This window comes from Sturnira hondurensis, unplaced genomic scaffold (assembly GCF_014824575.4).
Source record: "Sturnira hondurensis isolate 20B ecotype Veracruz unplaced genomic scaffold, ASM1482457v3 Scaffold0008196, whole genome shotgun sequence".
Classification (NCBI taxonomy): domain Eukaryota; kingdom Metazoa; phylum Chordata; class Mammalia; order Chiroptera; family Phyllostomidae; genus Sturnira; species Sturnira hondurensis.
Window position 1 is genome coordinate 28113534 of NW_028080827.1, and position 14271 is coordinate 28127804.

General features: G+C 36.8%; 1 protein-coding gene across 4 annotated transcripts in view; it reads left to right on the forward strand.

Annotated features, from left to right (window-relative positions):
• The first annotated feature begins 61 nt into the window (after positions 1-61).
• Positions 62-14271, forward strand: part of KIAA0586 (KIAA0586 ortholog) — a 96242-nt gene continuing 82032 nt past the window's right edge. Inside the window, exons 1-8 of one of the 4 annotated variants that reach the window (XM_037054410.1) lie at positions 62-112; positions 631-910; positions 1851-1921; positions 2523-2592; positions 3505-3574; positions 9678-9852; positions 10603-10824; positions 12795-12948. In XM_037054410.1, the coding sequence (XP_036910305.1) occupies positions 655-910; positions 1851-1921; positions 2523-2592; positions 3505-3574; positions 9678-9852; positions 10603-10824; positions 12795-12948 (1018 nt within the window). In that variant the 5' untranslated portion in view covers positions 62-112; positions 631-654. Of the gene's footprint in view, positions 230-630; positions 911-1850; positions 1922-2522; positions 2593-3504; positions 3575-9677; positions 9853-10602; positions 10825-12794; positions 12949-14271 lie in introns of all 4 variants that reach the window. The other 3 variants (XM_037054407.1, XM_037054409.1, XM_037054408.1) reach the window with 3 other exon arrangements.

Consider the following 14271-nt stretch of genomic DNA (forward strand, 5'->3'; position numbering starts at 1 on the left):
GTTGGCTGTTTCAGACAATTTTCTAGATACGCATGCGTGCTGCATCTAAAGGGCGGGCTTAAAAGGAAGTGGGTGTTGACCCGCGGGTAACTGAAGCTGTTGTTTGAAAGCTGTGCGGTGTCCGTGCGTTCTGGTGACTTGGAGGGGTGGATTCTTATGTCCGGCGGTTGCAGCCAGGGGTTTTTGTGAGACTCATTGGCAGAAGAAAGCTATTAAGCGTCTTACGTGGGTGATGTTTTTTGAAAAGTAGCATTTGGGTTTTACCCGCTCGGCTCCTTTTTCTCAACAAATCTTAACTCCGCCTCCACATCTGTTTGATTTTGCCTTGCCTGCCAACAGCTTTCGGTTTGGGGAATGCACTGTTACTGTTGTTATTGCTCATGCAGCTGTTCTCTTGGCATCCTCGTCTTTAGATTTCATAGACTAAGTGGGATTGATGGGTAAAAATGGTGCTCCAGTCTCTTATGCTGGATTAAATACCAAAATTACAATTTCTAGCTTTGCGAATATTCTGTTTAGACATTGTTTTATTTAAAAGTTGATGACTGCATATTTCAAAATTACTTGAAATTCACGTTTTCTTTATCACACTCCCCTCACCCCTTGCTTCTTACCCTACCTCCTCCCCAGTCCTCAACGCTGTTCTGAAGTTTCATGGACCCAGGAGAAAATTCTATTCAGAACTGCGAGACTAGTTTTATTAACAGTAATATGAAAGTTCCTGAGGTTAGCCCGGAAAAGAAAAAAAAGGTTAAAATACCAGCGAAGAGGCTTCGTGAGGTAGTTTCTCCAAATCGGGGAGATAATTTGACTTTGCTGAAAGATGAGTTGTCCTGTGTTCCTCCAGCGTTGTCTGCAAATAAACGTCATCCTTTTAGAACGGGAACTAGCTTGAATGGAACGTTACGTGGTATGTGATGCCAAATAGTGTTTCCAGTTTTCATGTTTGAAGTCTTTAATATTTATTTTCATTTAGTTGTCTCTGTGTTTAAAAATTCAGAGGATTTTTACTGTATGTCTAGTTTGTACAGATGTCGAAAACTCACCATTTTCCCTGGGAAAATGGCCAGGCACAGTCCGCATCTAATAGTATCGGACAGAAAGAATGAAACTTGAGCATTTCCTATTGTGCTTTTTCTTTGTATGGCTTTTGTACACTGTTCATGTTCACATTTGTGACAGACATACTTAACTTGCATGCTGAACTTATTTTTTCATCACTAGGGCTGTTTATCAAATACCCTACCTTGTGTTTGAATTATGATACCCAGCTTGGCATAGTAGAAAAGCACAACTTAGCCATTTGATGGCTTCTACGTTCCAATTTACTTAACCTGCAAGGAGATCTGTGAAAAGGAGGATAAGATGTGTTTACCCAATTCATGGTTGTTAAGTCAAAGTAATGAATATATGTGCAAAAACAAAAATGCTGTTATAATGCTGCTTTTGGGCAGGGTGGTGGTACAGCATATGATATGCCTGATGTTAAATCAGGCTTTTATATTACATATTTTACTTATGACAAGTACATAGTACATAGTACATATGTACTATGTACATATGTACTTATGACAAGTGATTCTGTCCTAGTTAGTCCAAGTCTAACAATGTAATGATATCTTTTAAAACATTTTATATTTAATTCACTTGATTGTCAGTACTGACCCATATTTCCCAAAATATGAGCTGTAAAAACTTTGTTTTCTTAAGTATTTTTGCATAAAAATGGCTTCCAATTTAAGTCTTGCACATTAATATGGACTTTATAGTTTTGGGGTCATGCTTGTACAGTTACTAAATGTAATGTTCTGATTTGAAAATCACTAAAATTGATTTCTTTGTTTTGGTAGGTCCATCAGACTTAGCTTCTGCTAGAAATTATCACCAGCCTCCATTAAAAAATTCCCCTGTGTCAGAAAGTGTAAGCAAAAGATTCTTAATTATGCTAGCATTAAAAATTTTGGTATTGTCAAATAATGTGTGCTTAAATTGTGTTTGATTAGCAACAGGCAATAGAATCTTACAGATGAAGTTGCACATGTGAACAGAAGGCTCTTTGTCAGTAGGTATGACCTACATAGAGAAGCCTTCTGAGATTAGAGATCACAAGCTCACTGACAAAGAATGCTGTGATTAATTTGTGATTTTGTGTCATGCGTTGGCCATCCTTATGTAATCCATTAGACTCACTGGGAATCAGATTTTCACGTTCAGCTCAGTAGCAACTGAGATGTTACATAATTTTCTCTTCTAGAAGTGGCAAATTGGGGTATGAAGGTGAATTTTAGGGCGCTTGCTTGTTAATTTACTCATTCACTTCTCTGACAGTTCACTAATTCATTCAATAAACCCTTGAGTAGCTTCAGGGTATTTAAGCACTGAGGTGGTGCTGGGAATTAAGTATATAAAGCACATAGGCCTGTGCTCCCAAAACAGTAGTCACATGGCTATTAAATAGCACTTGGTAAGTAATAAACCATAAAGTTTATTAGCCCTTCATTTGTTCCTTTCGTATCCTAAAGGGTTTTTCTAAAGATGTTACAGTGCAAGGATTACCTTTGGGTGAAACAGAAGAGAACAGCGGACAAAAAGGTAAAAGGATAAATTTGAGTTACATATTGTAAAATTTACCATACTTACCATTTTTAAGCATACAGTTTTGTGGCATTAAGCCCTTTCATATTGTGCGGCTCTCGCCACCATCCGTCTCCAGAACTTTTCCACCTTCCTCAGCTGAACTCTTACTAGGCATTAACACCAGCTCTCTGTTCCCCACTCCCTCCAGGCCCTGGCACTACCGTTCTCCTTGCTGTCTCTGTGAACTGCACTCTGCCTCGTATAAACAGAATCATCCAATATTTGACCTTCTGTGACTGACTTGTTTCAGTTAGCATATTTTCATGGTTCATCCATATTGTAATGTGTCAGAATTTCCTTCATAACGGTAGAATTTTAACAATATTCATTGATTTTTAGACATTGATTAAGCAGTCTTGTTTTTTTCTTCTTATTTTTATTTTAATTCGTTTTTCCTTCTAAATTAATAGAATCTCTAAAATTTGATAAAGGGTTTGCAGTAGTAAAGGTAATTTTACTATTAACCTTTACTACTGCATAGGTTTGGTGCTAGAAACCTGTTTATAAATTCTGATTTCGGGTTTTACATAGTTTTTGGTAAAATAGTAGCTTAAAAATGTAGTTTGAAATTTTTATTTAATGACTTTTTAAAAGAAGTTAGTTTTGCTTTATTTTAACTAGTTTTCTCTTTAGAGTTTGAGTAAATGGTCCTAATTTGGCCCTAGGTGTTTTTGATGCAATTTTCCCCTAACGTCTCAGGTTGTGACTTGTTATTTAGTCACTTGTGTCTTGTCCTTTTGAAATTGTGAAATCCTGTTGCTGAATTCTTAAATATTCTTTTAGTTAAAAAGGTTTTTTTGAGTAGCTTATTACAATTTAACACATTTTCAGGACTCTGAAATATATTTTTATGTTTTGATTTTGCAGCAAATGATATCTTTATTTCCCAGTACAACACGGGACAGAAAGATGCTCTAAGAGCAGTTTTAAAACAAAAGTAAGTTTCATTTAGAGAAAAATAGATGGGCCATTTCTTGTATTTTTATGTAGTTTTCTAAAATCAGCTTCATTTACTTTGGATATAGGAAAAACTTTCTTTGCAATGTGTGAAACATGTATGATAATATATATAAAACATTTTTCATTGTACTTGGCACATAAAAAGTACTCAATAGCTATTAAGGATTATTATAGGAGAGGTACTGTTCCAGTATTTTATGCAAATTAACTTCTTTAATACTCAGAAAATCTAACAACAGATCCCACTACCATCCCAATTTTACAGAATTTCCATTTTACAGATGAGAAAACTGAGGCACAAAGAGATGATTTTTTTCCCTATGTCATTTAGCAGGTAGACACTTGGCTGGAATTCAAACACTGGCAGTTGGACTATAGATATAGCCTGTGCTCTTAGTCACATCACTGTACCACTGGTAGCAGTGGTCACGTCGTTCCAGATACATCAGGCCTCTTATTTACCATCCAAGGATATTTAGACTTTTCCTGGTCAAGATTTGAGGAAAGGAACAAGCTTAGTATCTGGATGGAGTGAAGGGAGACCATGGCTACTATTCTGCCTAATGTTCCCTCTCGACTTTATCTTAAATACCCATAGAATACAAAACCAGCCCTGTTAATAGCACCATGATAAACACGAAAGACTACATCCCCTACTCTGGAGGCAGTTTTCATTGTTTTTGTCATTAGTGGAGATGGAATGAGAATCATATTCTTAGGCTAAATGTATTCTACTGAACCAGAGCAGCATGGAAAACCTTCTGGAAAATAGGAAAAATTTTTTACTGACTTTTGAACTCTCACTTTATTCAAGAAGGAGATTTTGTATTAGTTCTAAAGTTTGGAGACTAATATTTCTAATAATGCAATTAAAATAAATACACAAGTACTAAAATAAAAATATTATTCTTTTTTCCACTTAGTTATCCATAGTATACATGCTATAGTTGTTGGAAAATATTGGACAAACAAAAATAAATACTATCTCCAAACTACCAAGGTGTGATGTGAGCCTGCCAGAGTTTCACAGCTGGTTTTTGGCCTCCTCATGTTTTTCTTTGCATTTGTTCAGTCTGCAATTCCCAGTGTGTGATTTGGTCGTTAGGAAAGTAATTTGGATAGTATATTGTATACTGGGGTTTGTAAATATATAAGAAAAGGGCATGAGGGGTAGTGCAGTCTCCTAAATTTTGTACTTGAACTAAATGTTGTGAATCACTTCTAACTCAGACAGAAAGGGATTATCGCTTTTATCTAGCTGTCCTCCGATGTAGTGTCTGCTTGTCACTATAGTAGGGAGTTTATCAACTTGCGTTTAATTCAGAACTCTCCGAACTGAAATCTCCTAGACTTTTCAAAACTTAACAGATCTAAGAGGGAGAAGTTTTTGTGAACAAGCAGACAGTAAGAGGTAACGGTGAACACTGCTCTTCTTATTTGTTGACAGACAGTAGTTATCTCCCCATTTCAGGATAGATGAACAGAAAAAATTTTTTAAAGACTTTATTTATTTATTTATTTTAGAGAGAGGGGAAGGGAGAAAGAAAGGGATAGAAACATTAGTGTATGGTTGCCTTTCATGTGGACCCAACTGGGAACCTGGCCCGCAACCCAGGCCTGTGCCCTGACTGGGCATGGAACCAGCGACCCTCTGGTTCACAGCCTGCGCTCAATCCACTGAGTCACACCAGCCAGGGCTTCTTTTTGAAAAAGGGAAAGAGTGTAGGAAGGGCTTCTGAGAAGATAATTGCAAATGTGGAGAATAATAGTTGAATCAGAACTATAAAAGTAATTCTCATGTTGGGTTAAAAGACATTTTAATTATGTCAGAAGAAATAAATTTCTCTGTAGTCTATATTGATTTTTTTTAAATGGTAAATGGAATTTGGCAAAGTGATTCTAAAATTTACCTAGAAGGACATACAGTTGAGAATGTATATACAGACAGTTAAGAATAGATATATATAGAATACACAGTTAAGAACAGCTAAGTTTTGAGAAACAAAAATGGAATGATGGAAAATTTGCCTTGTTTGATAGCATAATATGCTCCAAAGCTATAGTAATAAAAGGTAATAGACTAGAGACATTTAGGAATGAAGAGTCTGGCCAGAGTGTCTAGAACTAGGGAAAAGGTACTAAAATGTGTCTGGACAGGTAAGCAAGGGGCCAGATTATGAACTCCTTTAAGGAGTTTGAACTTTAAGAAAGATGGCAAATCATTTAAAAAATTTTAAAGGCTCACTCAGGTAGTTATATCAAAGAACAGATTGGAAATGGGCTGGAATGTAGTATAGGAACCCAATTGGTTATATGTTTTTCAAATACCTCTTTGAGAGGTGGGTTAGATAAGTCTTGAAAACATTGAGCAGTGGTAGAATGAGGGTGGGGATCATGCTTTGAAGTACATGGTCATTAGTATTAGTCATTGAGAAAGGGAATCCTTGAGAAAAAAATCCTTGGAGGAATAATTTTATTTTGGGTATGAGCAGGGACCTATGAGACATACCAGGTCTGTCCAGAAGGCATCCAGCAATGTAATATGAGAAAGAGACATGTATCGAAGAAGATACAACATATAAGAAACACTGTACATAGGACAGAGATGCCTCAGTCCCTTTCAGAGTAGGTACCTTGAGACCTCACAGTTTTCTCAGTTGCCATAAGCTGCCCCATTGTATTTTCCTGGGTCTCACAGACAGTCTGAAATCTCTTCCCTTCAAAGGTGATTTTAGTTTTGGGAAGAGCCAGAAGTCACAGGGCGCCATATCTTGGCTGTAGAGGGCTGAGTCACATGGCTGATTTGATGTTTCACCAAAAAACTGCATGAGATGTGATGCATGAGTGGATGTGTTCTCGTGGTGAAGCTGCCAGTCAATCACCAGTTGCTCATAGCTGCAAGCTTCCCACAAAATTTGATGCAGAATCATTGCTCTACTTGCTCAGTCATTTTGAGTATGATGGCCACACAATACATATGCTAACTCAAAGATGTCTATTTTTTCCAGATAGGCCTTGTACAGGTGAAAATGTCCAGTAGGAAATTGAATATAAAGGTCAAGTTTACAAAAGGGATCTAAGCTAGAAATCCATATTCGGAGTCATCAGTATGTAAATGGTAGTCCAAGCTCTGGAAATGGTTGGTATGACTCCAGAGTCTGAGAGTGAGAAGAAAGATGGCATAGGATAGGACCGAGGAAACCAGAACTCTTAAAGAGGTATGCAGAGATAGCAAGGTAGCTGTTAGTTGGTATTCAGAAAGTTTGTCCAGAGTTGTAGGGGCTGTGGTGTTAACAAAGCCAAGGGCAATGAGGTTCTAAGTTCAATATGCTGCTCCGAGGTAAAAAAAAAGATAAGGACTGAAAAGTGGCCATTGAATTGAGCAAGACTTACTAGTGACCTTGGTAAAAGAAGTTTCAGCAGATTGTTGGGGTAATTGCCAGATTCAGGATTTATGAATGAAGAAAAAAGATTTTTTAAAAATATTAGTAGAAAATACTGTATTTTGCTGTGTGTAATGCACACTCACGTTTTTGTGTGCATTGTCCATGGGACTATTATACCCATTATTATACCCATGGTATGCAATCATACACATGTAAATGCGCATCCTGGTTTTTCCTTCAAAAATTTGGGCAAAAGGTGAACATTATACATGGCAAAATACAGTAATTTCTTCTGAATGGGAGAGTTATGTGTATTTTCCAGTTTTTTTACACTTCGAAGCTTTTTACATTTGCTACATTGAGTGTTTATTAATTTGATAATTGGAAAAAATAAAATTTAAAAGCCTATAAAGAAGTTGATGTCTATCACTGGCTTGTGTGGCTCAGTGGATTGAGCATTGGCCTACAAACCAAAGGTTGCTGGTTCAATTTCTGGTCAGGACATGTACCTGGGTTGCAAGCCAGGTCCTCAGGTGGGGGTGTGCAAGAGGCAACCAGTGGATGTTTCTCTCACACATCGATTTTTCTTTCTCGCGTTCTCTTTCTCCCTCCCTCCCCTCTCTCTAAAAATAAATTTAATTATGTTTTAAAAAAAGTTTATGTCTAGCATTATAATGTTATTTCTCTTATTGGTCAATTAGCCTGTTAATGTAGAATGAGAGATCTTAAAGGGTAAGTCATATTCAGAATTCACACAGAAATGAGAGGGAATATCTGAATTACATTTTCTTAACACAGCACTCAGTTAAATATATGTATATGGGGTGCCTGCAATGTGCTTAGCTCTTTGTTAGTTGCCGTTGGATATAAAAGACGTCTCCCTCCTTGCCCCTACCCTAGGTTATTTAGAGCTTAATTGAGAGAGCTTAATTAATTTGTGTCTTAATTGTGTACATAAATGGAGGAATGAGTGATCAGAACTCATAGGAAAGAGTACTGCGTTCACTATATAATTAAACTATTCTGTACAGACATTTAAACCCTAGCATGGCTGACTGTCGAGAATCAGCTGTGTGATGTAAGCAGTAAATGCAAAAGGAGTTAAGGGAGAGATCGAGAGGAAGTGTTACAAGGACAGGTTTATTTTAAAAGGCAAGGCTAATGTTGGATCTTAAAGGAGAAGGTTATAATAAGTAGATAGAAGAAAACTGAGAGAACGGAGTGACAAAAAGCAAGGAGTCAGCTGCGGAATGGTATGGTGTGGTAAGTGAGGAGCCTGACTCCAGAGAGTTGTTTTGTGAAGTAGTAGGAGGTATATCTAGGAAGCTAGGGCAGGGCCAGAGCATGGAGTAGGTGGAAGGCCAGCCAGGAGAAATCAGCTTATTTAGTTGCCTGTACAGAATGATTTTAGATTTTTGAATGGTGGAGAAATGTGTGTGGCAAGTTTTTAAGCAAGTAAAAACTGGAAGAATGAAAACAGTTGGCAAGAGGTGATGAGCGGGATGGGAGGTGATGATCTCTGGGAGTCGGGCCCTGAGTGCTGTCACTAGTTCTTCATCTGTAACCCTGGGAAATCGGGACAGACGGCCTATTGGCTCACCCCCCCATGCCCCGCTTTTATAATTCCATGGCACTATTCCGGCGGTTGTGATGGAATAATTGACACAACTTGATGACTCAGGTAGGTGTGAGAATGTTAAGCAGATAGAGAAGTCAAGATAACTTCAAAATTTTGAGACAGGAAAGTGATGTTCTTAGTAGAAATGAGGAACTATCAAAGAAGAGTAAGTTGGAAAGCTGATCTGTGCCTTCTTTAAAAATCCAGGGGGAAAAATCCAGCTGCTGGGGATGGAGTGCATTCCCACTGATTTTACTTAGATTCTTTTACCAGAGGCTCTTCGGTTTTGTCAGTGGTTTATTTTATTGTCTTCTTCAGGCCAAATATAGAGTGAAATTGACCAGTCTTTTATTTTTAGTATTTAAATACCTTATTACAAATATGCATATAATTTGCTGGACTCATTTTTATTCATTTTTAATTAAACTTATTGGGGTGACATTAGTTAATAAAATTATATAGGTTTCAAGTGTACTGGGGTGCAGTCAGCATGTTCACTGTTCACTGGAAGGTTGGTGGTCTGAGCCCATCCCAGTACATTCTCTTTTCCCCTCTTAAGTGCTATTTTCCCAGCTGCCAGAAGTCCAAACTTGGTGGGCTCATCTTTAATTCAGGTTGTTTAATAATGTGTGCTTTGTGCCTGTTTTAAGAAATCATGTGGCATTTGAAAAATTTAAGCTAAAGGTGCCACAATTCAAAAAAAAATTTCATCAGTGTAGCAATCCTCCTTGGGTTGTTTTCCTTTGGGAATAAAACTTGGTACTTGAATTCTTACAGCCTTTTCTTTATGTTTTAAACTTGAAATTCTTGATTATGTATCATTGTTATTGTGTCCATGTCTTTTTCATGTGTGTCTTATACCACTCCCTCAGGGAAGTATCTTATTTCTTTAGTGACCTGAGCCTTTATAGAGTTCAATAACCAAATGCCTGAAAAGATGCTGATTGGGAAAACTAGGTAATTTACTTTTTAAAAAACCAAGAAGATCCACTGTTCGCAGATTACCACTGTATGTATTTCTTGAAATGGTTCAAAGTATCTTACTGAATATATTTTTGTTCCCTTTTTAATTACAGAGCTCAAAGCATGCCTGTTTTTAAGGAAGTAAAGGTACGGCTTTTAGAGGATGCAGGCACAGAAAAGGATGCCGTTGCTCAGGAGACTAGAACTTCACCCAGTGGCATTGATTCAGCTACAACCGTGGCTGCAGCAACTGCTGCCGCCATTGCAACAGCAGCACCTCTGATAAAAGTATATTTTTCTCCTCAGATACTCATTCGTAACGACTTTGTAAAATGCAGAAATATTTTTAGGAACTGATTCTAGAAATTATTGTGTTCAACTATAGGTTAGGGACATTCTAGTTGCTCTGAATTTGAAGTTTTTGTTTGTGGCGGTGTATTGCCTCCCAGGAGTTGTGAGACTTCCCCCAGTTGCTATGAAAATGCTAGAGAACCCAGTGTTAACTCCTGGTTTTAGCACGGAAAAGATCTCTTCTCAGGAACCCTGCAGTCCTGGGCAACCTGGGATACTCTACCATTGTTATTTTAGAGCAAGAGTGACCCTAGAAATCATCCGTGCCACCCCCCTCAGTGTGTGAATGGGAAAACTGAGAAGCAGGTCAGAGCAGCATCAGGTTGCAGAGCTACTAGGTGGCGGAGCCAAGACCGGGACTCCAGGCCTGAGATTTGCGAAATATCAGAAGCTGCTTTGTTTTGTTACTTCCTTCTTTTTTTAATTTCCACTTAAGTACTTTTATTTCTGGCATTATAAAACTTGTGTGGCAGATCTGGTATTTTTTTCTTATGAGAGAGAAGATCTACTTAAGAATAGCTAAAGTTGAACCTTTTATTTCTGTGTTTGTAAAAATAAAGGCATTTAAGTCATCAGATTTAGATGGTAAAAATCTGGTTTGATCATTTCTCAATACCAATTACTATAAATAACCTTTCCAGTAATTGACCATATTTTTGATATCTTCTGATATTTTTATTGTCTTAGGTGCAGAGTGATTTGGAAGCAAAGGTCAATTCTGTTACAGAATTACTGAATAAGTTACAGGAGACTGATAAGCAGTTACAGCGTGTGACAGAGCAGCAAGCAAACATTCAGGACAAACATGAGAAGCGACACTGTCATGATCATGAGAAGCAAATGAATGTGTTTATGGAGCAGCACATTAGGCATCTTGAAAAACTACAGCAACAACAAATAGATATTCAGGTATCTATAGCAAGGCCAGTGCACATTCCATGTTTTTTTAGCATTTGGATCTCTAAGCTAATACTCATTGGTTATTGCAGTAGCTCATTAGGTTGTAACAATTTCAGTTCTTAAACAATGATTGCTTGTTCATCATTCGTTCCCTCTATATGGAGAGGGAGAGCACATTTTAGTTAAAATGTCAGTAGTTCTGTAAGACCTCTCCTTATAGTTGGCTTCTGCTTTTGTGGCATTTCTCCTCACACCATTTTTAAAGTGCTCATTTCACATTGTGATTATTTATTGCATCAGTGTTGCTTAGCCTGGGAATGTGCGTCACCGTCGCTTAGAAAACTTTATAGAGATACACATGCTGCACCTCTCAGAGATTCTGAGACCATAGGTCTGAGATGGGTCTGGGGAGCGAAAGCTCTAAGCATTCTGATGCACACCTTTGGGTGAGAACCACCCAGTATACATTTTGCTTCTGCAATTCATTAAAAGTATGAACATTGTTTAGTGTCTTTGAATATGAAGCACTGAGCTATTATAAAAGGAAGATATTCTCACAAAAAGCTGCTAGTATAGTTTCTTATTTCTTGTGGAATTTCCAGGTCCTGGGATAGTACCCAGCATTCAGGTACTCAGTGTACATTATTATTATTATTATTATTATTATATTTTATTGTTATTGAATGAGTAAATGACCAGCATTATAACTCCATTGGTTTTAATATACTTTTTTCTAATTAATGTGCAACTTTAAAACTTAAAAAATTAAATTTAAATATTACATTTAGAAGAATATTCAAAAACAAGTTTATTATAGCTTGTTATATTATCACAAAGTACCATAAACACTAATCTGTAATTTTTAAGACTTCTCAATGAGTTGTCTTGAGCTTTCATGTGGTTTAAGATAGTATTTTTATTGGGATTATTATAGGCATACAAAATAAAGTTTTAGTAAGCACTCCATGCATAACTAAAATTGAGTGTGCCTCATGTCATCTAGTGAGAGCCTGGGAGTGGGTCTGTGAGAGTTCTGTTAGTCTGCAAATAATTGTACTCTGAGCCTTGATTTCCTTACCTAGGAAATTGTTCGTTTTTGATCTAGACAAAATGAGATGGCACATTTGGAAGGCACTTTGATTTCTTAAAGAGAGGCTTCTACTTACCCTGTGCGTCTGTTTGCCATCCATCCATAATTTATTGGCTTTCTGATTTTGGAAGAATGGAATCTTTGTTAATTCAGATGTTTTATTTATAAAGCTTATAATTACAGAGACAGTTGAGATGTCAGTGACATACTAAGTTTATTAGTAGTCCATAAATGCTTAATGAATTGAAATTTATTGAGTCTCTCCCATCTGCTTTATGTAGCTATACATTTGTAAGAATTCTATAAAAGAATGAGTATTTTTAGGGGGTTTTTTTAGATGGCATAAAACTCTCTTTCGAAATCAGTTTTATTAGTAAGATACTTACACATTTCAGATATTTTAACAAATGCTGCTGAAAACAGTCACCACTGTAGTTTCCACCTATACATACATAAGCGCATATATTATTGCTGCTACTAAGTATGGCTACCATCTGAGTGCTTAAAAATAATGGTTTTTAATCCTTTATTTTAAACAAAATCATTCAGAATATAAAAGATGAGATGTTTGGGTTTTAAATTATGCGATTGAAGTAGAGGTCATCTCCTAGCCTGTAGCAGTGCCCCCTGAGCCATCTCTGGATTAGAAAGGAAGAAATTGAGGTTTAGAATGGTTAAGTAAAATGATCAAGGTCACACCACAGAGCCAGGCTGACTCCCGGCCTTTGGGATACTCTGGATGGGAATACCCACAGTGGGTGGTTGTGTGCAGTGTACGTATTTTCATTGTTTATTAAACCTAATGAATTGTTTTAAGTCCTGTAATGAATCTCATTGTATTTTGTCGTCTAACCCTTTCAAATATTTGAAATTAATAATTTTCTTCTAGACTCATTTCATTAGTGCTGCCCTCAAGACCAGTAGTTTGCCGCCTATCACCGTGCCTCCTCCCAGAGCCGTGGAAAACTCTTCTGTGAAACCAGACTGTTCTGATCTCGGTGGCAGTCACTTATCTGCACATAACACACTTGGCTCCAGACAAGGTAAAAATACCCAGTTCTTTCTGAATTAAAAATGTCAGCTGTAAATTTCCTTTGTGGTGTGTTACTGGGTTGTCAATCAAGTCTTTGTTTTATAAAATTAGTTCTTTTTGTAAGTCATGTAATTTTTAGGTCACTTGGAAATTTGATCATGTCCTACTTTATGGTTTTAAATGAATAAACATAAGTTGTCAGAAGCACTTATAAATTTAGAAACATTTTATTTTACTTATCTAGTATCAAACATACTTATCAATTCTCCAGTTCTCTCACAAACAGAATATTTACCATTTTTCTTAAAGCTCTTAGTTCATAATTATGAACTGTTTTTAAGTATTTCCAAAGAATTAATAATGTAAGTTTGTCTATCTTAATGGGATTTTTAGAATTTCTTCGTAGTAATAGGAATACATAGCTTTTTGTATTAAACCTTTGGAATTTAAAATAAATGAATAAATGTGTTCTAAATTATTGATATTTGAATAATAAATTAATGAAAATCAAGCGTTATCCCTTTGATGATACACAGATCCATGTGATACAATATCTGCAGCATTTGATTTGTTCAAACATTATTGTAGTACTTCCACGTTAAAGATTCTTTACAGTTGTTAGGTGCTTTATGTTTTACAATAAATGAGTGGTCTTAACCAAGCTACTCGGGGGTAGTGAGTCAATTTTTAAGTTGTGAGGGGAGGGAGACGAAGCACAGAAATGTTATGACTTGCCCGGTCAAGGTCATCTGGCTCTGACAGTAAAAGTGTCAGAGCTACTGCCACAACTCAGGTTTCACTGTGACCCAGCCCTGCGCTTTCGATAGAAGTAGACACTTGTTCTCCACTTTACAGTTGTGGAGAATTAGTTGTTCATAATTTTGTTATCTTCAGATTTGAGTTTAAAGAAACAACGATGTTTGTTTTATTGATTACATACTGAATTGTTTTTTGGGGTATTTTAGTGACAGTAACAAAATTTTTTTAATGGGCAAATTAAAAATTTAAATTAAACTGTTTTTCTGTGTTTTTTTGTGGGTATACATTATTTTTATGTCCTTGTAGTTATAGCATAAATATAACTTCATACTGCTTCTTTTTTTCCCCAAAGATTTTATTTATTTCTTTTTAGAGAGAGAGAAAGGGAGGGAGAGAAACATCACTATGTGGTTGCCTTGCACACCCCGTACTGGGGACCTGGCCCACAACCCAGGCGTGTGCCCTGACTGGGAATCGAATGGGCAACCCTTTGCTTCTCAGTCTGCTGGTCAATCCACTGAGCCATACCAGCCAGGGTGATACTGCTTCTTTATTAGCATACCAAAAGTATTTC